Source organism: Odocoileus virginianus, chromosome 16 (genome assembly GCF_023699985.2).
Source record: "Odocoileus virginianus isolate 20LAN1187 ecotype Illinois chromosome 16, Ovbor_1.2, whole genome shotgun sequence".
Lineage (NCBI taxonomy): Eukaryota > Metazoa > Chordata > Mammalia > Artiodactyla > Cervidae > Odocoileus > Odocoileus virginianus.
Window position 1 is genome coordinate 20,945,250 of NC_069689.1, and position 26,712 is coordinate 20,971,961.

The following is a 26,712-nucleotide window of genomic DNA, read 5'->3' on the forward strand; positions in this document are numbered from 1 at the left end:
TGGCTTGACCAGTGTAGAAGTAGATGAGAAGTGTGAGCTTCTGGGTTTTTGAAATTAGGATTCAAAGTCAGATTGGATATTAAGTATGAGGGAAATGAAGGAGGTAATGGTGGTTCCACATTTTAGGTTTGGGAACTGGAAGAATGGAGTTGCTGTCGATTGAGATGGAGAAGATCGAACGGGAAGGTCAATTACAGGCTTGTTAAAGTTGAGCTGCCTTTTCAATTGCCAGTTGGAGGCAGTTGATGATGTGAAAGTCTAGAGCTCAGGAGGAAGGTCTAAGCTGGAGATTAAAAGTTGCAGAGTAATAAGCATATGGATGGTATTTAAGGCCATGAGTGTGGATAAGATCACTAAAGGGATGAGTGTAGGTGAAGAAGAGGTTCAAGGACTCATTGTGCCCAGCAGCATTTAGAGGTTAGGGATGTGAAGAAAACCACCACAAGAGGCTGAAGAAGATCCAGGGTGTGTGATTAGTGCTGTATTTTTTTGCTCTTCTACTTTTTTGTCATACATGCTCTTGACTTTCTTTCCCTATATTTCCCAGGGTCTTGCATCTGGTCCTCCCAGTTGTAGGTAACGTTCTATTATTTTATTTCGTGAAAGTCTTTACTCAGTCCTTCTTCTCTTCCTTGAATCATGGTTCCCAGCTTTGCAAATCCATGTTTTCATCTCTTTTATGCTTATTAAACTTACATTTAATGGTCTTTATGTGAACTGTTAAATGGATAGAAAGTTAAAAGGAAACAAAAAATGTCATCTATAATTCTGCCACCCAGAGGCTAACTCCTGTAAATATTTTGGCTTATTTTCTCTCTCTCTTTTTTTTTGTGCACTTGATTTACATAGTTGAGATGTGGAAGGTAAAAGTTTGTGTGTTTCTTGACCTTTTTGCTTATCAACATAAGCAATTAATTTTCCCTGACAGTTAAAGCTCTTACTAACATTTGCCCCATGATTTTTGTTGTAAAAGTTACGCATTTTTTTCTGTGTGTGTATAAAATATACTGTTTTGGGGGGCTGGATCATTTGAAGCTAAGTTGCAGAAATCATAGTTCCCCTCAAATACTTTAGAATTCATCCCCTAAGGAAAATACATTATCCTGTATAATCATAATACTCTTAGCACACCTAATACCGATTCCATAATACCTGATAATATAGTTTGTATTCATATTTTCCCAATTGTCTGAAAGATGTCTTTATTTTATGTACATAAATTTTTTGTTTTGTTTGGATTATATATATCTATTTTGTCCAATATCTAGTCCAGTGGATTATATATATCTATTTTGTCTAGTGTCTAGTCCAGATATACAATTTACACATTGTATTTGGTTGTTTTGAACATATTTAAAAACTGCATAAATTCCATTTTATGGATTATGAAGTTAGTTATTTACCTACTGTTGGGCTTACAGTGGGTTATTAGTCACAGTGAACTTTGAAAGTTTGTATAAGGATCTTTTCATATTTTAAGCTATTTCTTATAATTGAAATTACTAGGTATGAAAATTTTTTAGAGCTCTTGATACATATTTAGTTGTTCTCCAGAAAGGTTCTGTTAGTTTGTACTGTCATGAAGAGTATGTGATAATGCTAATCTTACCTCAACAGCACTGAATAGTAGGACAATATTTACGTTTTTTTTTTTTTTCTAATTTCATTGGCAACTAATGGTTTCTCTGATTTCTTACATGTTTAAAGATACTTGTATTTTTTTTTTTTGTGTGTGAGTTGTCTCTTTTGTTGTGCATTTATATCTTAGGCTTCTTATAAATTCCTTGTATTTTATGAAGATGATTTTTTTGTTATATTGTTGCAGATATTTTTTCCTAATTGTTTATGTCTTATACTTTTGTTTATTGTTTTTTGACCTGTGATATTAACCTGAATTTTTTTCTCAAACGCTGTGTGGGTCTATGTTATGTGTTCTAAGAATTTTTGCAAAAATGCCTTTGTTAATTGTGTTCTGTTTAATAGCTGTATTTTTGAGCCCCTTCTCTGCACATCTGATGCGCATCTTCTTTTGTCGGTAATTCTCTTGAGTGTGAGATTTTTCTGTCCCTGCTCATGTCTTTTTCAGAGAAAGATAGAAATGTAGTATGTTTGTTTCCTCCTTCTGACTCATGTTTGTATTAATTCTGTACAGTGTTTTGAGTTGTTAACCTTTAAGGTGCTTTCTGTGGAAAGAAGCAGTAATGGGGTGAGGTTTTTTCACATTTACTTAAAAAGTGGTATTATGTGTGGGGAGTCACAGAAAAATTGAATTCTTTGAGCAGGGTATCCCATCCTATGGGGGAATACATGATTGTGTCTTTTTGCTGTGTAGTGTTTTGGGAATGTCAGTGGAATCTGCTCCTCCTGTAAGTGAAGAGAAGGAAGAAGAGGTGGAAGAGAAGGAGAAAGAGGAAAAGGAAGAAGATATTCCAGATGATACCACACACTCCCTTAGTGCTGAAGGTAGCTTTATGCCTTTTTTCAGGATAGTAGGGTGGTCTAGTCCCTTTAACATGAACACTGCAAATGCCTCAATTTCTCCTTATCAGGCTGTAGATTTCTCATCATTAAGTATAGTCATTAGGAAATTTGCTAGTAGTCTAAGATATTCCACCTAATTTGTTGTTCAGGAATTTTTAGCTCATTGTTTAGCCTTCTTTCTGCATATTGACTTCTACTTCTTTTGTATTCATTTGTTTTTCAAATATTTGGGAGATGTTTGCCTTGTAGGGTAGAATTACAATCTGAACTACACTGCTGTATGTGTGTGTGTTCGCGTGCGTGTGTGGCACTTATGTATTTCTTTAGAAAGTAGACATAGTCTGCCTTTATTAGGTGTTTGTAAGGTTTTATGGTACACAGTTGTTTGCTTCGTTATGCATTTCCCCTCTTTGCTTTCAGTGCTTTTTTTCTTAGTTTTCTTTTGAAAAAACTTGCAGAGGTGGGGCAGGGCTTTGATGTGAAGGACTTAGTATGGCCTTCTTTTGCTGAAGGGTAGCACCTTGCATAGCGCATAGTATGGGATGATTCCTGATTTCTTGGGGTTTTCTTCCTAGATCCTGCCTCATCACAGTTGGGCTTTGGGGTTCTGGAACTCTCCCAGAGCCAGGATATTGAAGAACAAACTGTGCCCTATGAAATAGACAGAGAGCCTCTACAGCCAGTAACCACCAATTCTGGATATACTCGGCTATCTGATGTGGATGCTAATACTGGTACGTAATGTGTGTCTGGTGTTTAGAATTGCTTAGAAGTATTTTCCGCCCATGCCAGTTGTGTTCTCCTTGATGGAGTTTATGGCTATCTAAGTTAAGGTCATCTTAAGTATGGGAAAGTTGCAGAGTTGTCTGGCAAATACATGCCAGTTGATGGCTTGCATACTAAGTTTTTCTGGTAAGTGGGTAAAGGCTGTTTTCCTTTTTGGAATAATATACCTGTGTATATTTTCAGTTTGAATTTCTTTCTTTAAAATCTTTGCCCTTTGAAAAGCATTTGGGACTACTTCGAGTATTTTGAAAAATTAAATATCTCCTTCCTATCTTCTTTTAAAACTTGAAGCAATTAAGCATGAAGAACAGTCTAATGAAGATATCCCCATGGCAGAACAGCCTAGCAAGGATGTCCCTGTGGTTGAAGAGCAAAATTCACCACCTGCAAGGTAAACCAACTTCTTCCTAGAAAGTGTTTTTGGGTGTTTGCTATCGGGTTGTACTTATTGGCCAGATGGAAACATTTTTAGAAATTCTTGATTTTCTTTTTTCCCCCTTTCCCTGGGCATATTGTCGGTTCAGTAGAAGCATTTATTGTTTATGAATTTTTATTATGTCCTTATCTTTAGACATATTAAAAACCCAATTTATTGCTGTTGTAATTGTGAGGATGACCCCTGAATTCTTGGTTGCTACTCCTCACTGATCTGTCTGCGGAGGCACCATCTCTGTGGGATGTCTTTCTAGCTTCTTTGTTATAGGAGTCACAGGAATATTGTATTTGGAAGTCCACTGTTTTTATACCTGAGCAGTACCCAGATTGCTCTGCGTCCTCAGGTATCCTGCATCTGGTAGTTTATGGTGTAGATAAATGGGGAAGTATTCTTTCCTCATGTCCTTTAGTCTCTTAACTTGGTAGGAGTGACCAGTTGATCTCTGTTCTGCCTGTGCTGATGCTGTATCCCAAACAGCATCATCTCTGGTCAGTAGTTCAAGTTTAGATATGGCAGAGGACGAGTGGGATGTTTCTGTTTTGGAGGAGGGAATGAATAAAGATTTAGTATTCTGTTGTTTCTTCCTTCAGTTAGAAACAGTGGGAAATACGATACTGAACAAAGTTGAATGTAAAGAGAGGTCAGCTTTCTAATGCAAAACATCCAGCTAAACTGCAGCTGACTTTTTCCACTCTTCTTTAGGAAATTGTTCTTTAGCTGATTTTGCTATCCTGTTTACTCTGGGGAATGGCAGAGTAGGCAGACCTCATAAGTCTCTGGAAAGGAGCCAGCAGTGAGTGTCTTACATGTGTAAGTAGTATTTGTAGTGAGGGTTTTGATTTGGGCCTTAGGTTGAATAGATCAAATCAAAAAGGCCAGCAGGAACTTCCTCGATGGTCCAGTGGCTAAGACGCCATGCTCCCAGTGCAGGCGGCCTGGGTTCGATCACTGGTCAGGGAACCAGATCCTACATGCCGCAGCCAAAGATCCTTCATGACACAACAAAGACCTGGCCCAACTAAACAAATTATTTAAAAAAGAAAAAACGGTCAGCAGAAGATAATGTGTGTGGCTGATGCAGAGGATAATTTACATCCAGTCCCTTTCTGTGGAAGGTCGTTGTTCTTTCTGGCATTGTTGTGGCCGCAATCACACACCTTCATGCACATCTAGATAACCACATGTGTAGCAAAAATCCCTAAACCACTGTTCAGAAATCTTGGACAGCATGCAGCACTGCAGTGAGAAGCATGGAGAAAGAGATTTTGCTGTGTGAGAGACTGAGGCATACTTTGAAAGAGGCTGAGAGCTTTACCTCATTATCAAGAGTAGCTTATTTCACTTTTAACAAATAGTTTTTGAAGGTTTTGAAATTAATAAAGGAAAACACAGAACAGGAAAAGCTTCTTAGTTCAAAGATGAAAGCCTATGAACATAGTAACTCTTTCTTCTGGTGATATGAATTTCCTAGGTCAGAGGACATGCCTTCTAGTCCCAAAGTATCTGCTGCTATGGAAGCAAAAGAACAGACTTCTGCCCAAGAACTTCCAGAAGGTGGGATGCAGGTTCAGAAGTCACCGGAGCCTGAGGTTTTGTCAACTCAGGAAGACTTGTTTGATCAGAGCAATAAAACAGGTAAAAAGAATAATTAGTTGCCGTAGCTCTTCTTTTCTGAATGTCTGAACTTTTATTTCTGTTCTGAGGCTACTGTTTTAAGTTAGAAGGCACTTTGTAGGTATGCAGACTTGTTTGTGATACAGAAGGAAAGTATATTTCTAGCTGATTAATGAGAAGGGCTTTTTGTAAACGATTGCTATTTAACATTTTAGCATAATTTTCTTTCTCTTTTGGAAATGGAGATATTGAATAGTAACTACTAATAATGTAACAGATTTAATGTTACGGACTGAGTAGCTATTTCTGTTATCATAAGTCTTAAATGATATGATAATTAAGTGAAGATTTTTATATTCACCTGGGTAACAGTCTACTTATTCATCTGTTTATTAGTTCATATACGACAAATAGGAAGTTATGATCTAGCAGAAAAAACATAATACTTTCAGAAGACTAGAATGATATTTGTTTCAGATTTTGTTAACCCCCACCAATGCCCTATTGTGCAACCTCACAGGGCCAAAAAGCTTTAGTCATAATCAGCAAATTATGATGTATTGGTTGTAAGTAGGGAAGAAGAGAAGGTTATATTCCTTTACTATGTTGTGAATGTGTGTAGGACATACAGAGGGTCACCATGAAGCCTTTTCTGGTCTCTCACTAAAGTTACAAGGTTGTGTTTAAGAAATTTTTTTATTTTTGCAATTAAAAAAAAAACATCAGATACTCAATTCATTGCTAAGGAGAAGGGACCCACAGGAGACTCTTCATAGTATAAATCACTAATAGCTGCTCATATATCCTTTTACATATGCATGAGTATTTTTTCTCTCCTTTGAGGAGCCCAGGTTCTAATCATGAAAATTGCTGCATTCATATTATCAGGTGTCATGCGTATTGTTTTGATTTCTCTCATCTGCATCATGGCATGAACTTTACTTCACCTTCGGTAGAACTTGAAATAGAAGACTCGCTTACTGCAGTAGAAACGTCACAAGAAAGAGCAGCCAAGGAGAGGTTTAAGGCCTCTGGCTTTTCCTTTCCAAGCTTCGATCATTATGGAAAGGACTAAGGAGTTCTTTTTGTCAATTCTTTTTTAAAGAAATTCATAATTTATTAGGGAGGGGGTGTTTAATGGTTACTCAAGATTTGTGTTAGAATGGCATTCCGTTTGTAGTTGCTCAGTTGTGTCTGACTCTGTGACCCCACGGACTGTAGCCCACCAGACTCCTCTGTCCATGGAATTCTCCAGGCAAGAATACTGGAATTGGTAGCCATTCCCATCTCCAGGGGAATCTTCCCCACTCAGGGATCGAACCCTGGTCTGCATTGCAGGCAGATTCTTTGCATTCATTAATTGGACTGCAGTTAGAAAATAGTTGTTGCCTTCATGGCAGCCACCCATCCACATGGGTGGATATAAGAATATTACTCTTTTTGTAGTACTGAGTGTTTTTTTGTTTTTTGACAGTTCAGTAATGTCAATATGAGAAGTAAATGCAACTGGAATTTTTTTTTTTTTCTCAGTGGCTTCTGATGGTTGCTCTACTCCTTTAAGGGAGGAAGGTGGGTGTTCTCTGGCCGCCACACCTGCTACCACTTTGCACCTCCTGCATCTCTCTGGTCAGAGATCCCTTGTTCAGGAGAGTCTTTCCACGTGAGTAAGCCGAAAATAGCCCTTTCAGGAAAACATGTGCCTTATGGTCTTAAGGCTAAGGTTGAAAGAACTAAAATTGGTAGTCCAGAAGTCTTTTGAAGCAAAGAAGTAAACTCTAGGCTTAAGAATTTGGGGGAATAAGAACTTAGTGGAATTATTGAAGGCAGGTAGATCTCTTTCCCATTTGAAGCCCAAAGGTTTCACCAGAGAAGAAATTGCCCAGTTATTTATAGAGACTTGCATGTTTAAAATAAGCTGCTTGCTGCTCCATTTGACTAACAGTTCTTCACATTTAATGGCATAGGGGTGCCGAAGGGGTTATGCTAGAGTTGATAATAATTGAATTTCTTTATCTGTGTGCAGGAGTGAATATTTGTCTCACATCTGCAGTTGAATGGTGTTTTTTTTTTTTTTAGCACTTTCTCATCATGCTTTTCAGTCATAATGTCCTTGTATCCTATCAGTTACTTTCTTTTGTAATTATATTGCTTTTCCCATAATCTTTTTTTTTTTTTTAATTCTCATTTTGGATAGGTCTGGTATGAGAAATAGTTATTGAAGTATTACTCGTGGCTCTTCTACCAATCTCAGCTGTTTGAGAGAAATAGTATTAAGTATTTTTTTTTTTTTTTACTATTAAGTATTGTCTGAATGACTTAGATATTTTTGTTATTGAGAAGTAGAAAACAAATGGAAAACTGTGGCTGTGGTGAAATAACCTGTGATTCTCTCTTTACATAAAGGAATTCCTCAGATCTTGTTGCTCCTTCCCCTGATGCTTTCCGATCCACCCCTTTTATCGTTCCTAGCAGTCCCACAGAGCAAGAAGGGAGAAAAGGTGAGCTCTCTTGATCTGTCTGTTGATCTCAGATTAGAAGTGGAGTAGCTCTTCTGCCATGCAGAGTGTATTGTTTCTTTCTATGTTAGAACGCTGAGAGCTGAACTGTTCACTAGGACTCACGTCTAACCTTCAGCGTTGTGGTCTAGTGTGAAGTGCTCGCCTCAGTTCTTTGCTCTTTTCGCACTGATTTTTCTGAGTTCTGTATTGACAATTTTTGAAACGACCCTTACGGGAAAATTGTTAAAAGTTGAACTCAAATGAATTAATGTAATGAAGAATTTTATTACTATTGGCCTAATGGTTTCCAACAACATGGTAACATGTTCCTAGTCAGAGGGAACCAAACATTGGTTCTTTTGTTCTTTACAGGCTATTTTGCTATTATCAAAGCAGTTTTAGCCAGAGTGGTTAGGGGTAGGTGGTAGAAATTTTTTCATTCCCTTCCTCCTTTGAGGACCTAGTGATTTTATATTACTTTATTCACAGGAGAGATTTCCTTTTTACCTATGTTATTATCTAAACCTCTTTTGCCCTGTTCTAGTCACTCAAGATATTTCAAATTCCTCCTCCTATACAAAGCCTTTTCCAGTGAAGTCCATGATTTTTTTCCTTTTCCTTCTTTCACATAGCAATAATGGTACAATAGCCAATATTTATTGAATGATTAGTTTATGTCAGGCACTATTCTTTGTGTTTCTCTTCGGTTCTAGGTACTTCTCTATGTGTGTGTGTTTGTTTTTTAATTCCTCACAACAGTTCCGAGAAGTAGGTGTTACTTTTATCCCCATTTTACAGATAAGAAAATGGAGGCACAGAGATTTCACAGCTAAGTCATAGAGGCAGGATTTGAAGTTGGGCACCTACCACCAAAGCCTGTGTTAATGGGTTTTAATTTACCTGTGACAAAATGTAATCTTAGACTTTTCTTCTGTCACAGAGTTTGTGTCTGGTTATTTTCTCTTGAAATCAATGTAGGTGTATCCAAGTGGACTAATATCATTCTAAGCATAACAGGATTAGATACTTTCAGTGGAAAATAAAAGTGAATCCATTCTATTGATGCAAAAAATACTGTTAATTCAAATTAAATTTGGTTTATCCTTGATCTTATTTTTTTCTATCTGTAGTGTGAACACTGAAGATATATAAAAAATATATTAAAAATGCTTTCTCCCTTACTGTAAACATAATTAGTACTTACAGTAGAAAATTTGGAAAGCATATGGGAAAGTAATGAGAAGAAAATAAAAATTACCTGTGATACCACAACCCACATGTGATTAGTATTTGGATATGCTTATTTCCTTTCAGAGTTTTTCTATGCATGAATATAAAGAAGTATGTTTATAGAGTTGGGATCATGTTACATATATGAATCTGTGTTCTTTTTTTTTTTTCATGTAACATTGTGTTCTCCCTTGTCAATTATATTTTAGATTTAACGTATTTGCTTAATATGTGCATAACTGTGGGACTGTGTATGCTTTTTGTATTTTTTTTTAATGTCTAAGAATATTAACCTAAAGCCTTTTTTTATGTAGTGCTTAGAACAGTCCTTAATAAGTGCTTTGTCATGGTGATGAAGATCAAAAGATATAATGAAATTACTTAACACAGCTGTGGTAGTGTAATAACGGGCTACAGCACCAGTTCCCGAACCTGTCTCAATTGGAGTGTGCATGTGACATCAAGCAAAGCAGCAGGGATAGATAGGCATTGAGGTCGGGGGAGCTGGGAGCTTGATTATAGGGAAACACTAAATGGTGTAGGTAGTATGTGAGAGTAGTCTAAAGGGAAGCCTGTTTGGGGCTTCAAGTTATAAAATAGGGGAAAAAGGGTTGATGAATCAAATACCTAGCCAGCTAGGCTGACTCTGAGGAAGGTCCTGTTAGCCTATAGGTGGATAGAGTACTACGGGAAAGCAGTATTTTGTGTTTTGTTTGTATGTTTCCCTCCTGAGCAGTTTGTCCCAGGATTAGTGTCCTGTGTTTAGTTCCTTAATAAATCATTACTGACTGACATTGATAGATTTTTTCCCCCTCCTCTATTTGTCCTAGCATCCACCTCTGCATGTAACAGTTGTTAATACAAATAAAATGAGTTCATCTCTCTCTAGATGTGTACTTACAGTGGTGAGCAAGTTCACTGCCTTTCAAGGCCTGTGGTTAAATTAGATGCCATTAATCTGGGTGTTCCTGCGCAAAGTATGAAAACTGAACTACAATCAGGAATGGGGCTCAGAGGAACCAAGTTAATTTGCTATCTGATAGATGGATGGGTGTCCCTAGATGAACCCTGTTTTAATTTGTATCTGGCTATTTAAGGAGTGTGGACTTCCCTCCCCTGGGGGAATAAAGTATTGCTAGATTTCTAGGATTCAATCTTCTATTAACCTATCAGTTTTTCTAAAAATCAAGTCACTTTTTTTTTTAGGAATGAAAATAATCTGAATATAATTACTAGTGGTATTGGAACATGAATAGTACTAATGAATGCTCCTTTCTCAATTTGTTTTCACTATTTTAAACTAGATGAGCCAATGGATATGTCAGTGTTATCTGAAGGAGGAGAGTCTTTTCAGAAGAAACTCCAAGGTGATGAGCCAACAGAGATGGAAAACCCCCCTGTCCCCCCTGAGCCCACCATATCACCACAAGCCTCAACACCAGTATCTCAGAGCACACCAGTCTTCACTCCGGGTTCACTTCCTATTCCGTCCCAGCCTGAATTTTCTCATGTGAGTATTGTAGAATAAGTTTTTTCCTCCTGACTTCTTTTTTTAAGCAACTGTATTGAGGTATAATTTACAATCCATAAAACCCACCCATTTAGTGTGTGGCTTAGTGATATTTTAGTAAGCATGCTGCAGTCCATAGGGTTGCAGAGTCAGACGCAACTGAGCGACTGAACAGCAACAAGAGCAGTAGACTTGTGCATCCGTCATGATAATCTAGTTTTAGAACATTTCCAGAGTCACCTAATATCTGATGTACTTTTTATGTTTAAATTTTGAACTATGTCTTTAAACTTCTTGAAATGTTACTTTGAAATTGAAAGGCAGCATTAATCATTATTCTAGCTCAAGGCCACGAACTTCTCACTAAATCAACCCTAGGCTTTCTACCAACTGTTATTAATGAAAATTTCTTTTCAAGATGTTCAAGGGCCTCAACTTCTTTTTGAAGAAACCACTTTTGGGAGCCTCCTGATTTCTAATCTGTGCTATTGCCTTCTATTCCCGGTGCAGAACTGTCACCTCCCTTTCATTGTCTTTGGAGATTGTCCTTACCTGTCTTTGTGTTGGATTCCTCTTGGGCTCCATGTGTTTGTGGTTGATTTACGCCCTCATTTTGGTGGAGGACATTCTTTAGTAGCAGACTTTCTTCTCTCATACTTGATTTATAGTTTGTAAGAGTATAGAATTTTATGTTGGAAATAATTTTCCTTTAAACTTTTTGAAAGCATTGCTTCACCATCTTCAAAGTTCCATTGTTGCTGTTGAGAAGTGTGGCCAGTTTGATTTTTGTTTTTAGTATTTATTTATTGATTTGGCTGCATTGGGTCTTAGTTGCACATGGGATCTATATGGTGGCACATGGGTTTAGTTGCCCTGCAGCATATGGAATCTTGGTTCTCCAGCCAGGGATTGAACCTGAATCCCCTGCGTTGCAAGGAGGATTCTTAACCACTCAACCACCGGGCAAGTCCCTGTCCAGTTTGATTTTGATCTTTAATATGTGAGCTGTTATTTTTCCTTACTGGAATCTTGTAAAATTTTCTCTTTATCCCCAGTGTTCTAAAACTTCCAGATCCTTGACATAAGTCTGTTTTTATCTTGTATTCGTTAGTTCTCTCAATCTAGAAAGTCAAGTTGTTCATTTCAGGGACGTTTAATTATTTAATTTCTTTCCCTTTGTTCTTTTTTTTTTTTAATGGAATACTTATTGTTTGGATATTCAAACTCCTAGAATAGTCTTGTAGTTTTATTTTTATTATTTTATGCCCTACTTCCCATCTCTCTGTCTCTCTCCTTTTGTTTAACTTTCTGGATGATTTCCTCAACTGTTTTTTTTTTTTTTTTTTAATTAAAAAGCCCCCACTTTATTGAGATTTAACTCACGCACCATATTGTTCAGCCTTTTAAAGTGTACGGTCGGGTAGCTTTTAGTGTAAACTGTGCAGTTATTCATGACAATCTAATTTTATTTTTTTATATAGTCCTTTAGTTTTATTTATTTATCTTTTCCCAATTATTTTTATTAGTTGGAGGCTAATTACTTTACAATATTGTAGTGGTTTTTGTCGTACATTGACATGAATCAGCCATGGATTTACATGTGTTCCCCATCCTGAACCCCCCTCCCACCTCCCTCCCCATCCCATCCCTCTGGGTCTTCCCAGTGCACCAGCCCCAAGCACTTGTCTCATGCATCCAACCTGGGTTGGTGATCTGTTTCACCCTTGATAATATACATGTTTCGATGCTGTTCTCTCAGATCATCCCACCCTCGCCTTCTCCCATAGAGTCCAAAAGTCTGTTCTATACATCTGGGTCTGTTTTTCTGTCTTGCATATAGGGTTATCGTTACCATCTTTCTAAATTCCATATATATGCATTAGTATACTGTATTGGTGTTTATCTTTCTGGCTTCACTCTGTATAATGGACTCCAGTTTTATCCATCTCATTAGAACTGATTCAAATGTATTCTTTTTAATGGCTGAGTAATATTCCATTGTGTTTATGTACCACAGCTTGCTTATCCATTCATCTGCTGAGCATCTAGGTTGCTTCCATGTCCAGCTTTATAAACAGTGCTGTGATGAACATTGGGGTGCACGTGTCTCTTTCAGATCTGGTTTCCTCAGTGTGTGTGCCCAGGAGTGGGATTCTTGGGTTATATGGCAGACAATCTAATTTTAGAACATTTTCATCACACACAGCCCTTCCAATCAAAAGACCCCATGCTAATTAACCGTCATTTCCATTTCCCCTACTCCCAGCCCTAGTCAATCACTAATCTACTTTGTGTCTCTGACTTTGCCTGTTCTGGGTATTTCATATACAGTAAATGAATTACACAATTTGTGATTGGTTTCTTCAGTGTGATGTTTTCACAGTTCATGCATGTTGTGATATGTATTAGAACTTTATTCATTTTTATTTTGAATAATAACTGTGTGTACATACCACATTTTATTCATCCATTTATCAGTTGATGGACATTTGGATTGTTACCCCCTTTTTGGTTATTATAAACAATGCTATGTACATTCATGCACAAGTTTCTCTGTGAATGTGTGTTTTTATTTCTATTATATGTAATCATAATTTATTTCTCTCATTATATATAATTAGGAGTGCAATTACCAGGTTTAACCATCTTTTAACCTTTCTCTGAGCTATTACTTTCTACTCTTGGGTCTTTAATTTCTATACTTTTTTTTTTCCCAAATGTTCTCCCTTTTAAAAAAAGATTAGCATTTTGTCATTTTATGGGTATACTATCTTATCTCCCTAATGATATTAATAGTAGTTTTTGAGAAGTTTTCTCCTTGTAATGGTCACTATTTCTTCAAATAGATTTTAGTTTTGTTAGTTGTATGTTTCACTTTTAAATTAGAGGCTTTCTTCTGATTTAAGAGCGTGATAGTAAATCCTTGATTGTCCGCCTCCTTTAAGAGTGAAATCCTAGAAAACTGATTAGAAGTTCTGAATTAGTGGTTGGTGCTTCTTGTTTCTGGTATTTACTGTAGTGTGATCTGTAGGGCCGTTTCTGGGGTCTCCTAATGTCAGTATCTTGATTTATCTCATCTTGTTCAGGTTCCCTCTTGTCTGCCATTACTTTAGAAATCTACGATGAAAGAGGACTGGGAGTGTTGAGAGACAGGTGTAGGTTCTATTCAATGTAAATTTTCATTTAATCTCCCTATTTCCAGTATGGTACTTTCTAATAACTGCCCCCTGTCCTCCAGTTCAGGGATGTTCTGTTTTACTCTCTCTAGGGAGGACAAGGGCCAGGGAGAGAGGATCTGGGGATTAAACTGCTTCTTAAATAGATTTCCAGCCAGCCAGTCAGTCCTCCTGATTTTAGCTCTGCCCTCATCACCACTTATGGAGTTACCTGGGCTGCTGCCAAGTCCTGAATCTTTTTTGGGGCATGGTGATTCTGCGGTGTAATTTGGGTTACATCTTAGCTTTCTCCACTGCTGTCTTAGGAATTAAGTTTTCACTAGTCTGCTGAATAGATAACCACGTTTCTAAAATTTTATTGTGGTTATCTTTTCTTCGTGTTCTTTTTCTTCAAAATTTATTTATTTATTTTTAAATTGCTGTACCATTTCCTTAGTGGGATTTTGGAAAAAAGTTAATGTGTGTATTAAATCTGTTGTTTTTATTTGGAAGCTCTCTACTTTTTCATTGTGTATCAAACTCCTTAATGGCTCACCTTTGTACATCTGTTTTTTTTTTCTTTCTGTACATTGGTTACGGGAGTCCAAGTCAACGTAATTTTGATGTTGTAAGATCTGTTTATTTCTAATAAAATGCTTACTAATCAAGAGAAAACTGAGATAAAGGTAATTTCATATATTTCTTTCTTTTTTTCCCTAATATATTTGTTAATTGCATAGCCTTTTTGATCCTTCACCAGGGTGTGAGGGCTGAGGAGAAGATTAGCAGAAAATAGTTTGATATTTAACACTTTCTCATTCTTGATACACATACAGACGATTTTATTAGTGGCTTTTAAACTCTGTGTGAGACCAGTTTTTGACTGCTTGAGTACTATGGATTTAGGTCTGTATTGAGTCTAGACTGGTTGACTCATTGATCGAAGTCCTGACAATTCTTCATTAGTCTTTGTTCAGAGCCCTGAGGGTTTTTTTTTTTTCCTTCCACTTAACTTTATTATTCTGACTAAGCTTTCAGAGATTATTAGGGGCCAAATACTAGATCCAGGCAGCCTTTAAGAAATAAAGTTTATTGTTAGGCTGGTTAGCCCCCTGAAAGTTTACTTTGCTGACAGAAATTATACATATGTTGAAAAAATTCTGTAAGAAAATCATGTAAATATTTACTTTGATAACTCTTAAAGCATATTCAGAATGGGGGCAGCTGCTTAATGGGTATGAGATTTCCTTTTGGAGAGATGAAGATGTTTTCAGAGTAGATAGAGGTGGTGGTTGCACATTGTAAATGCTCACTTTGAGGTAGTTATTTTTATATGAGTTTGACTTTCAAAAACAACTGTTATTTATCATTTTATTAGCAATGTCTTATCTATAAGCCTTTGTGAATTGACTTGACTTTTTATTAAAAAAAATACATAATTTCTTATAAAATGGGTGTAACATACAAATAAGTGAAACTAAGATCATCACTTATCCTGTCTCAAATAACTGCTTGTAACTTTTTAATGGTATTTATGTATTATTAATAACTTCAAAAACATGGAAATTATGTAAAAATGTATAGACCACAATAAAATATATATTCATATACTTCTTTAACTAGAAAATGTTTCTATTTAATGCATAGCCTGTTTTTCTATATTTTTTTTAATAGTCATGTACAATTTTAAGTAAGTTATAAAGTCTTTCATTGTGTTAGGTGTATCATAATTTTTATTTATTTATTTATTTTTTTGAAAATCTGCATGCTATTTTATTTCCACTATATAATTTTTAAATGAATCTCCTATCTGTAGATATTTAGGATATTTCATATTGTTTCCTTTTCTAAATAATTTTAGTATTGAACAGCATTGTAGCTAAATCTCAGTGTATTTTCATCAAATAATTTCCTGGAAATGGAATTATTTGACTAAGAAGTATATAAGGTTTCAAGGCTGTTGTGTATTGTCAAATTGCCATTAGAAATGTTGAACCAATTTTATGCAGGAGTATATGTATCTGAAAGGGTAAACAGACCAAACATTGGAATACCAGAAGTTAATGAATGCACAGAATGTTTTCAACATACTTTGATGCTCTTAAAAATCATAGGAAATGAATGCCTTACCAGCTATGTCTAGAGCTTTTTAGCATTTATGTTGAGCAAAAAACACCCTAAATGTAAATTCTTACATAAAAACATTAAGCTTTGAGTTAAATTTTTTTTAAGATGTTATTTACATAAAATGAGACGGCCATTTTAACTGTATAGTTTGATGAATTTTGGCAGTTGTATACAAATGTATAACCATCATCGCCATCGAAGTATGGAGCAGTTTCCTCACCCTAAAAAGCTTCTTCCTAATCCTTTACGATTGATCCCTCCTCACACCCTCCCGATACCCTCTTCTACCCTGGGCAACCTGTCATCTGCCTTCCGTCACTACAGTTTTGTCTTTTCAAGAATTTCTTATAATTGGAATGATAAGTGTATAATGTTTTGTGTTTGAGTTTTTTAGCCTAGCTAATTTTTGAGATTCATTCACATTCTGGCATGTATTAATATTTTAATCTTTTTTATTGTTGAGTACTATTCTGTGATATGGATATCCCCAATTTATTCACCTCTTGATGAACATTGGGGTTGCTTCTAGTTTTTGGATGTTTGATAACTGCTGTGAACATTTGTGTACACATCTTCGTGTGGACTTACGATTTTATTTCTTTGGGGTTAATAACTACAAGTACAATTTCTGGATCGTATTGTAACACTAATGTATGTTTAGCTTTGTAAGATAGAACCGAACTGTCCTCCTAAGTGGTGGTAGCTTTTGCATTGCCACCAGCAGTTTGACAGTTGTAGTTGTTCCACATCCTCACCAACAGGATGTGATCTTACTCCTGCCTTCAGCCTTCCATATTGGTGTGTAGTGGTGTCTGTTGACTAATGTGATTATCATAAACTTTGCATTTTAACATTTGCTTTGTGAGTGCCAGCACGTTTTGAAATAGTGGGACATGAAATAAGAACAGGCATACCTCATTTCATTGTGCTTTGCAGATAATTTGTTTTTTTACCAATAGAAGATTTGTGGCAATCCAAAACTGTCAGTTGATGTTTAGCATTTAAAAAAATTTTTTTTTAATTAAGGTATGTACATCTTTTAAAGACACAATGCTATTGCACACTTAGACTGCATAGTTTAAACATTTATGTACACTGAGAAACCTAAAAACTTGTGTGACTTGCTTTATTGTGGTGGTCTGGAACTGAACCTGCAGTATCTCTGAGTTACGCCAGTATGTGTTCCCACTTTGTGAGACCTGAAGTGGACTGTGTAGGCTTATGTTCACGTGATTCTTACATGATTGACAGCCCATCATACAGTGTATGACGTGGTTTTAGTAGTGATATGCAGTAAATTTAAGTGTTTTTCTACCTACTTGAATACTTGTAGGTTTTTGTTTGGATTATGCTTATTCTAGATCAATGATTCACAAGAACAGCATTAAACATTGTCTTGTGTTGATTGAAAAAAAGACTGATGATTATGATTTGTATTTCTGAGGTTATGGCCCTGGAGTTTTAAAATTCTTATGTAATTGATTTAGAAATTTTAGAATTGATGGACTAGATATAAAAGAAACACGATTATGAAGAAATGATTATTTGTCTGTTTTTGTCCTTTAGGATATCTTCATTCCATCTCCAAGTTTGGAAGAACGATCAAATGATGAGAAGAAGGGTAGAGATTTGCATAGTTCATCTTTGACTGTTGAGTGTTCTAAAGCTTCAGAGACTGAACCAAAGAATTCCACTGAGGATCTGGGACTTTCTTTGACAGGGGATTCTTGTAAGTTAATGCTTTCTACAAGTGAGTGTAGCCAGTCCCCAAAGATAGAAAACTTGAGTTCTCACAGGATTGATGAAGATGGAGAAAACACACAGATTGAGGATACTGAACCCATGTCTCCGGTTCTCAATTCTAAACTTGTTCCTGCTGAAAATGATAGTATCCTGATTGATCCTGCACAAGAGGGCCAAGTAGAACTGAATCAGGATGATGATAAAGCAAAGGGGGATAACACAGAAACCAGGGATGACATTAGTATTTTATCTGCCGGTTGCAAAGGCAGAGAAGAACCTGTAGCGGAAGACGTTTGTATTGATCTCACTTGTGATTCAGGTAGTCAGGCAGTTCCCTCTCCAGCTACTCGATCTGAGGCACTCTCAAGTGTGTTAGATCAGGAGGAAGCTATAGAAATTAAAGAACATCATCCAGAGGAGGGGTCTTCAGGGTCTGAGGTGGAAGAAATCCCTGAGACTCCTTGTGAAAGTCAATGCGAGGAGCCCAAAGAAGAAAATACAGAGAGTGTCACATTGCATCTTTCTCTGACTGAAACTCAGTCACAAGGGCTGGGTCTTCGGAAGGAAGTCCCCAAACAAGAATGCCAGGAAGCTATGGAAGTTGAAACCAGTGTGATAAATATTGATTCTCCCCAGAAGCTTCCAGTACTTGAACAGGAATTGGAACATAAGGATCAGGAAGCATGGGAAGAAGCTACTTCAGAGGACTCGAGTGTTGTCATTGTAGATGTGAAGGAACCATCTCCCAGAGTTGATGTCTCTTCTGAACCTTTAGAGGGAGTGGAGAAATGCTCAGATTCTCAGTCGTGGGAGGATGATGCTCCAGAAATAGAACCGTGTACTGAGAATAGAGCAGATATCCAAGAAGAAAAGAGTGCAGAGTATGAAGGAGATCAGAAATCAGTGACGGCAGAAAAGGAACCTGTAGAGGCAGACTCTTCACAGCCTCCTTTGACCTTAGTGAGAGCAGATGGTACTCCAGGACCTGAGCAGGAAATGCAGCAGACCCAACCACAAGAGAGAACCGATAGCACATTAAGGGAAGACTCAAAAGTGGCTAATGCAGAGCGCGTGGACTCAGGTGTAGAGGCTCCGCAACTGGAGAAAGCCTCTGCCCAGGCTTCACAAAGCTTCTGTGAAAGCTCTAGTGGTAAGTGTGATTGTAAATTGTCCTGTGTTTCCAACCAAAGTATAATTTGGAATGGAAGGTAGGCGAGAACTGCACACTTGTTACATCAGGACTGAAAATGAATTTGGATTTATGTTTGTCAGCAGCCAGTAATTAAAATATGGTTTTTTTTTCTTTTGTAGCTTTAGTTATTTGTGGAATCAGAGACCATTTGAGGTTTTTTATCAGCTTTAGAACTCAGGTGTAATTAGCATGAATTTTCTAAGTAGAAAATTGTACCAATCTGGTATTTTCTACTTAAGTCCCAGCCTTGCTCCATATTTTTATATTTTGACAGTGGCCTTGAAGTACATGGACCTTTTTTGATTACCTTACACGGTTAAATCATGTTCAAAAAAAGCGTGGTGGTCTCTTCCTTACGGGTATTCAGTTTCTAACAGTGGTTCAACGTATATACATCTTAAACCTTTAACTGGGAAAGTTGTAGTTTGTGTGCTTTGTCTATTTTATTTTTTAAAAGTTTCACTTATTTTTGGCTGTTCTGGGTCTTTGTTGCTTTGCTGGGCTTTCAGTAGTTGTGGTGAGCAGGCTTCTCTTGGTGGCTTCTCTTGTTGCAAAGCACTGGCTCTAGGGTGCCTGGGCCTCAGTAGTTCTAGGGTGCTCGGGCCTCAGTAGTTCTAGGGTGCTCGGGCCTCAGTAGTCTAGGGTGCTTGGGCCTCAGTAGTTCTAGGGTGCTCAGGCTTCAGCAGTTTTGGCTCATGGGCTCAATAGTTGTGTCGCCTAGTTGCCCCGCAGCGTGTGGAATCTTCCCAGACCAGGGACTGAACCCGTGTCCCCTGCATTGGCAGGCAGATTCTTAACCACTGGACCACCAGGAAAGTCCCTTTATCTATTTTATACTGTCCAGAATGAGAATAATAGCTTCTTTCTGAAATATTTCTAGAATATCATGTCTGACATTAGCTGAAAAGAATTCAGACTTTCTGAATGCCCGAAGTCTGTATAATTTAAAAACAAAACAAACCAAAAAACCAAAACACAGACTTAAGAAAGCAAGTTTCTAAAGATAATGGAAATGAGAAGCAGTGTTAAGGTAGCATCATGGCTATTAGTATGGGTGATCATACCTTTCGATGTTCCTGATTCTAGTTTATACCTCTTGTCTAGGAGTGATTATTAGTACTTTTTTCATCTCAGAATTGCTCCCTTTCATTAGATTTGATGTTCATATTCCCCCCCCCCCCCTTTTTAGAACAAGAAATGAAAAGGAGCTGAAAAGGAGGTTGGGGGTGTTGGGTTCAGTCTCTTCTTCCTAAAGTCATGTGGCTAGTTAATGATTGAAGTGGGACTAGAACCTCAGTCTCCTGATTCTTAAGTCTGTGCTTTTACCTCCTGTAAAAACCGTATGGTATGTGCCTTGTCGCTCAGTCGTGTCCAACTCTGAGAGCCCATGGACTGTAGCCTGCCAGGCTCCTCTTGTCCATGGGGATTCTCCAGGCAAGAATACTGGAGTGGGTTGCCATTTCCTCCTCTAGAGGAATCTTCCCAACCCAGGGATGGAACCCAGGTCACCCGCATTGCAGGTAAGTTCTTTACCATCTGAGCCACCAGGGAAGCCCCGAACTGTATGATGCCGTTTTTCTGATTCTGCTGAGTTATGGTAAAGAACTGTCTGAGTGACCTAGTATTCTACATTATTAAAGATTTTTATAGTTTCCTTTTATCTTAAGTACCATTATCAATCTAAGTCATGTTTTGTAGGAAGGTTGCTTTAGTTGTACAGAAAGAATTGTGGGTTGGGGAAAGAGGGAGACTTGAGGCAGGCAAAGTAATTGATAGGCTCTTGTAGTAATCCAGAAATGAGGCTTTGAAGACCAGATAATGGCACTGCTACCTGTATAAACCAATATCTATTAGGTTGTAGTGATGCATCAGATCAGTAGTGCTAAGATAACTTTTCATAAATAATTTTTTGTTAATTCTTGCATATTACATTCGCGTATTGTGGTTTGTCATGTAGAAGGCTCTACTTAAAGATTATATACAGATTTTCAAAAGTCTGAATGGTTGATCATAATATGAAGGATAGTTCCTGTCAAGAGAGAGAACAGGTGGTTGTTCTGGGAATGAAAATTCTGTAAAGTAGTCTTTAGAGTGTATGACGCTTTGTGAAGTGTATTTGTTTTTTAATTTCTGTATCTTTAAGTTCTTTATTAATTTGAAGGACTTACTTTTTAAAGAATTGCCAGGAAATGAATGCTTACCTACCAGCCTATTTCATTTTGCTATAATTATGGTGGAATTCTTTGCCAGTTAGATGGGACGTTAAGACTTTCCACTTCTGCGCCTCACAGTTTCTTAAGCAGCACATGTGAACTTTTCATCCTTGTGGGAACCTGTGATACAGAGCTGGTTGGTTAGAAGCACAGATAATAGCCTGGACTGTTGATTGGTGTCTGAAGTGGGGGCAGTCTTGTGGGCCTGAGCCTTTAATTTGTGAGATTTGATGCTATCTCTGTTTCCCTGTTGGCGCAGATGGTAAAGAATCTGCCTGCAATGCAGAAGACCTGGGTTGGATTCCTGGGTTGGGAAGATCCCCTGGAGAAGGGAATGGCTAACCACTCCAGCATTCTTCCCTGGAGAAGTCCATGCATATAAGCCTGGTGGTCCACAGTCCATGGGGTTGCAAAGAGTCAGACAGAACTGAGTGACTAACACTAACTGGGTAGACAGTGTCAGAATTAACTTTGTATGGCACCCACTAAATGTCCCCTGGGAATCAGAGAATTGCTTGGTGATGTGGAAAGGACATTAGACAAACAATTTTCACAAGGCATAGTGACTGGGCAAGCCATATTATAGTTATTCTGAGCCATTCCAGGAAACTAAGTACAACTTTTCACATGCCAGGTTTAAGAATAGCAGTTTGGCATAATTCATTTTTTCTCCCAAATTTAGTCATTTTGTTAAAAGAGATAAATAGGAATTCATAAAATGTGATTTTGGCCATTTGCTAATTCTGGTTGGAAATTTGGAGTGGAGACCTAGTTAAAAAATAAAGTTTTGTTTCTAGACAAATGTTTGATAATGATCAATATGTCTACAATGGGAATGCTCATATATGTGAGAGTTACTGTTGCACTGCTGTGGCCTAGAACTAATCAGTACTGCTGAATTTTGAAACCTATATATTTCTTCTAGAACCAATGAGTATTTTGAAGTCCTTTTAGCCCGTGAAATCCTTTGTCTGCTCTTTGAGTAGATTGCAAGTTATAAGTATTAACATCAGACTTTAACGTAGAGAAATCCTTCAGATTGCATTATAAATGAACTCCTTGAGATAACATTACACAAAATTAAGATGTCTGGATTTGAAACCATCCGGCTTACTTCCTGTCTTGGGGCTCAGATGTTTCCATGTTCCTCAGGGCCTCCAAGCTTTTGGGCTTCCTCTGTTTGCCTGCTCCCTAGTTGTCTGCCTTGTGTCAGTTCTGTTGATGAGCAGAGAGAACAGTAGGTCATTGGTTGAGAGGCCTGATGAGGGAGGGGGGTTGGGAATGAGGCAGAATTGGGGAGCAAAGGAAAAGAGTAATTGAGATATTTCTTGCAGTTCTCCTCACTTTGGCCTTTTTTGTACTTCTGTTTTGATTTCCTTTTTGTTTACCATCGGTTTTTTGTTTGTTTGTTTGTTTCTTGCTTTCTCCAGAAACTCCATTTCATTTTACTTTGCCTAAAGAAGGTGATATTATTCCACCATTGACTGGTGCAACTCCACCTCTTATTGGGCACCTAAAATTGGAGCCCAAGAGACACAGTACTCCCATTGGTGAGTGATTAAATGTAATGATGTTTAAAGCAGAATTTCTGCGATACCGTTCTATATGCCAGTGATTCTTTTATATCTGAGGAGTTGGGCCTGCCTGATGATATTGATTTTTGTCTTAGGAAGAATAAGGTTATGGTGTCCGATTCCATGAGTTCACTCCCAGGAAATGTGAGCAGTGATGAGATGAAGGAAAGAAAGGATGCAGTGAAGGAAGGAAGGAAGAATATTTGTGAAGATTTTATTCTGTTACTTACAAGGCCATAGTATCTGAGTGTTAAACAATGGTTTAGAGCTGTTTTATAAGAAAGGGACAGCAGGTAGGGTAGAAATACTGTTTACTTAGGACCCTGGCTAATCAGTCTGCTGCTGCTTGACAGGGCAAGAAAATTTAGACCCTCCTTCGCTGAAGCAGCTAGTAGTCGTCTGCATTAACCTATTTGTTTTCTCTAGTCAGTGCTGGGAGGTAACAGTCATGCCGTCTGGAGTCTCCTGCTACCTATGCCTGATGCTGGCAGATGTGGGTTGGCTGAGGGCTCATGCAGCATCCTTTGTCCAGATGCAGAAGTGGAACTGAATCCTGTTGCTCTTCTTAAGACCAGGTGTCAGTACTAGTGCGTAGTTGTTGATACTTGTGACAGGATCTATCCTAGGAATCCTCTTCAACCCTGCAGAGCTGTGGAGCCAAACAGACAAATTGATGACTTTGAATTGTTATTTTTCATGTTTGTATTTTAGTGTTCTTTCTTTCTTCCCCCTGCCTCCCTTCTTTCAGGTATTAGCAACTATCCAGAAAGCACCATAACAACCAGTGATGTCATGTCGGAAAGCATGGTGGAGACCAACGATCCCATACCTGGGAATGAAAAAGGAGATTCTGGGGCTGCCCCAGAAATGGGTGATCAGTTGTATATGAGAATGAAATTGGTCAGTCCTGAGACTGAGGCAAGTGAAGAGTCTTTGCAGTTTAGCCTGGAAAGTAAGTTTTGTTTATGTTAATCTTGGGTAACTAGTGACTACAGATCTTCTGGAATTATTTTTTTTCTTCTGGTTTTAATGATTGAAACTTTTATAAATGTTATTTGTAAAGTCTTATTTTCATGAATGTTAATTCTTTGTTTTTGCTGGTCACTGTCATGTTACTGAATATGCTCCATTTTATAATCTCTATGGCGCTGCTTGTATCTGTGTTAAACTTGTGTCTGTATAAAGTAATTGGTTTTCATAGTCAGAAATGTCTGAGTTCAGAAGTGACTAGAAAATGTAGGATTGTGGATTCAGGCTGTAGGTTTAAGTTGACTTTCCCACATTAATTGCAAGTTGTTTGGTATGGCTGGAATACAGAGAAGGTACAAGGGAATGGCTGCAAAGTCAGGACTGGATTCTGAAAAGCCTTTTACATCTTGCAGAAAAGCTGAAGAATTTTAAGCAGGGGAGTAATATGGTCAGATTTGATTCTTTTAAAGGATCAGTTGATTGTTTGAAAAATTTGTGCATCATTCCTTTCCTTGCCCATTTTCTGTTCTGCTGCCTGGCAAATGCAGTCTTTAACCAGGAAGTGGGATCATTAGTGGTGGGACAGAGATGAGGGGATGAATTTGAGAGATGAATAGCAGAATAGAGGGTATCTTGGGACCAGTTAAATATGGAAATGATACAATAAAAAATATAGAATGACTTTGCATCCATATTTTGTTTTCATGATAGCACTCTAGTAAATCTCTTTATTTCCATTTTGTTGATGAGAAAACTGAGACTAAGAGGTTTTAAACCTGCTGTTACAGTAATTGGTAAGAGGTGGAGCAGGAGTTTCAATCAGATCCATCTGACTCTAAAGCTTGTAATTCTTCCACTAGTAAGTTTGTAAATGGGGTTTAATGGAGTTAGGAGAGGAAAAAGTTTTATCAAGGAGATTGTAAAGGAATATTCCTCTAGATAAGGAGAATGTTCCTTATCTTAGATAAGGAATGTTCCTAGATTAGAGGGCTAGGAAAGTATAAAGCCATGGAAGCCTGTGAGGAGGAGAGTTAAAAGAAAATGTCACATGCAGAAGTGAGGTCTAGAAAGATATATCTGGAAATGTACATTAGACTTGGCAGTTAGGATCCATTGGGTGACTCTAGAAAGAACTATTTCAGTCCAGTGGTTTGGGTGGGACCTGTACTGGCGGTAATTGAGGAGTAAAGGGGAGGAGAAGAGGCAGCAAATGTATTCTACTTTGGAGAAGTTTATGTAAGAAAGGAAGAGAAAATAACAGCAAGTTAGAGGGGAATATAGAACTGAAGGAGGTTGTATTTTTTTTTTTTTAGGCTGAGGGATACCTAAGCAGGTTTAGAGATTGAAAGGAAATCTCCAAAGGGGAAATGGGTTAAAAATGAGATTCTTGAGAGAGAGAGAGAGAGAGAGAGAGAGAGAGAGAGAGAGATGAAAGGGGAGTTTTCAAAGACTGCAGATAGAGTGGGTGGACCTGATAAGAGCTCTGATTCTATGAGATTGAAGAAAAATTTTAGCTATGTATTTTGAATTCTTAGTATATGCCACCTATATATGTCATACATGTACAGCTCATTAAAACTGATAACAAACCTGTAAAGTAGATCCTATTGTTATCCTCATTTCATAGGTAAGGAAACTGAGGCACAGAAAGGTTGAGCGTGTTCCCTAGAGTCACACAGCTAGTAAATGAAGTAGCCTGAATGCAAAGTAGTTCCAAGAACCAGAAGTCTGGTTCTGAATTAGAGTGCAGTTCTGCTTCTCAGTGCTTATTGATTTGAAAATTTAGAACCTCAGTAGAAATAAAGTATAGCATGTTTTCATCATTATTGTCATCTTCTCTGAAATCAGATAGGACTTAGCAAGAGAGTACATGATAGCTTTGAATCTTTAGATTTGAAGTTACAATTGGGAAGACCTTAAATGGGCTTCCCTGGTGGCTCAGAGGTTAAAGTGTCTGCCTCCAATGCGGGAGACCCGGGTTTGATCCCTGGGTTCGATCCCTGGGTTGGGAAGATCCCCTGGAGAAGGAAATGGCAACTCGCTCCAGTATTCTTGCCTGGAGAATCCCATGGTCGGAGGAGCCTGGTGGGCTGCAGTTCATGGGGTCACAAAGAGTCGGACACAACTGAGCGACTTCACTTTCACTTTAAATGGAGCTAAATATTAAAGATGACCATATTAGTAAATTTTGCTACCTTTCCTGGTAATCGGGCACCATACTAATAGTTTTCCCCATTTTATCCTCACAACAAACCTTTGAGGGTTGGTCGTGTAGCTTGTGGGATCTTAGTTCCCAGACCAGGGTTGAACCCCAGTCCACAGCAGTGGAAGTGCAGTCTTAACCACCAGACCCCCAGGAGTCCCTGGGTTGGTCCTATTTTGTCTTTATTTTATAGATGAGGAAACTGACTCAAGATGAAGTTTCCCCGGCTTGGACGGCTCGCTCAGTGCTGGAGCCAGGGCCTGAGCCAGGTTTCTGTTTCAGAGCCAGGCCTCTGACCACCAAGCTTCAGCTGCCTCCTTGATGAACTATTCAAATTATATTGAGTTATGACTGTTTTAGAAATGTTTTAAAGTATTTATTGTTTTTTCTAAGGCTAGAGCTAATGGTAAATGAACACATTTTAATCCTGTGGCATTGCTTTGAGAATATAGAATTTTTTTCAGTATGACCTTTAATTTTTTACTACAGGTTCTTTCTTGAAAATGTGTTTTATTTTTCAAATATCTGTCCCAAGAGCTCTTTGGGAAGAATTTGAGTACCTTCTGTGTGTGGGTTCTCTTAACACTATTTAAAATTTGTGCAATTTTCCTGCATAATTACTAAAGTTTTTTCTTTTTAAAAAGATTTTATTGAAGTAGAGATGAACTACAATGTTGTGTTAGTTTCAGATTTATAAACGTTCTCAGAAGTTTCTTTAAATTTGTTTTGAAAATTTTAAATAGAATTTTTTTTACTACATTTTTTTTTACTTATGTGAGAAGAGGTGAATTGAAATTCAGAAATTACATTTTCATTTTTAAATCTTACTTCTTAGTAATTCATTATATTGTATTTCTGGAGAAACTGAGTGGTCAAAATCGGTGGAAGTGAGAAAGACATGTCATTAAATTATAAATCTTTTCATGTTCACTTTTTATTCTTATTTCCTTTTTATTATTTGTTGCAAATACTAGTAGATCA

General features: G+C 37.6%; 1 protein-coding gene across 8 annotated transcripts in view; it reads left to right on the forward strand.

The window, feature by feature from the left end:
• The window catches only part of TP53BP1 (tumor protein p53 binding protein 1), a 90,819-nt gene that overhangs the window by 29,375 nt on the left and 34,732 nt on the right, over positions 1 to 26,712 (forward strand). For 6 of the 8 annotated variants that reach the window (XM_020881468.2, XM_020881467.2, XM_020881474.2 and 3 more), the window contains exons 5-14: positions 2,333 to 2,463; positions 3,057 to 3,215; positions 3,559 to 3,658; positions 5,175 to 5,338; positions 6,848 to 6,977; positions 7,721 to 7,815; positions 10,350 to 10,555; positions 17,404 to 18,730; positions 22,416 to 22,535; positions 23,308 to 23,511. In XM_020881468.2, the coding sequence (XP_020737127.2) occupies positions 2,333 to 2,463; positions 3,057 to 3,215; positions 3,559 to 3,658; positions 5,175 to 5,338; positions 6,848 to 6,977; positions 7,721 to 7,815; positions 10,350 to 10,555; positions 17,404 to 18,730; positions 22,416 to 22,535; positions 23,308 to 23,511 (2,636 nt within the window). Of the gene's footprint in view, positions 1 to 547; positions 577 to 2,332; positions 2,464 to 3,056; positions 3,216 to 3,558; positions 3,659 to 5,174; positions 5,339 to 6,847; positions 6,978 to 7,720; positions 7,816 to 10,349; positions 10,556 to 17,403; positions 18,731 to 22,415; positions 22,536 to 23,307; positions 23,512 to 26,712 lie in introns of all 8 variants that reach the window. The other 2 variants (XM_070477970.1, XM_020881471.2) reach the window with 2 other exon arrangements.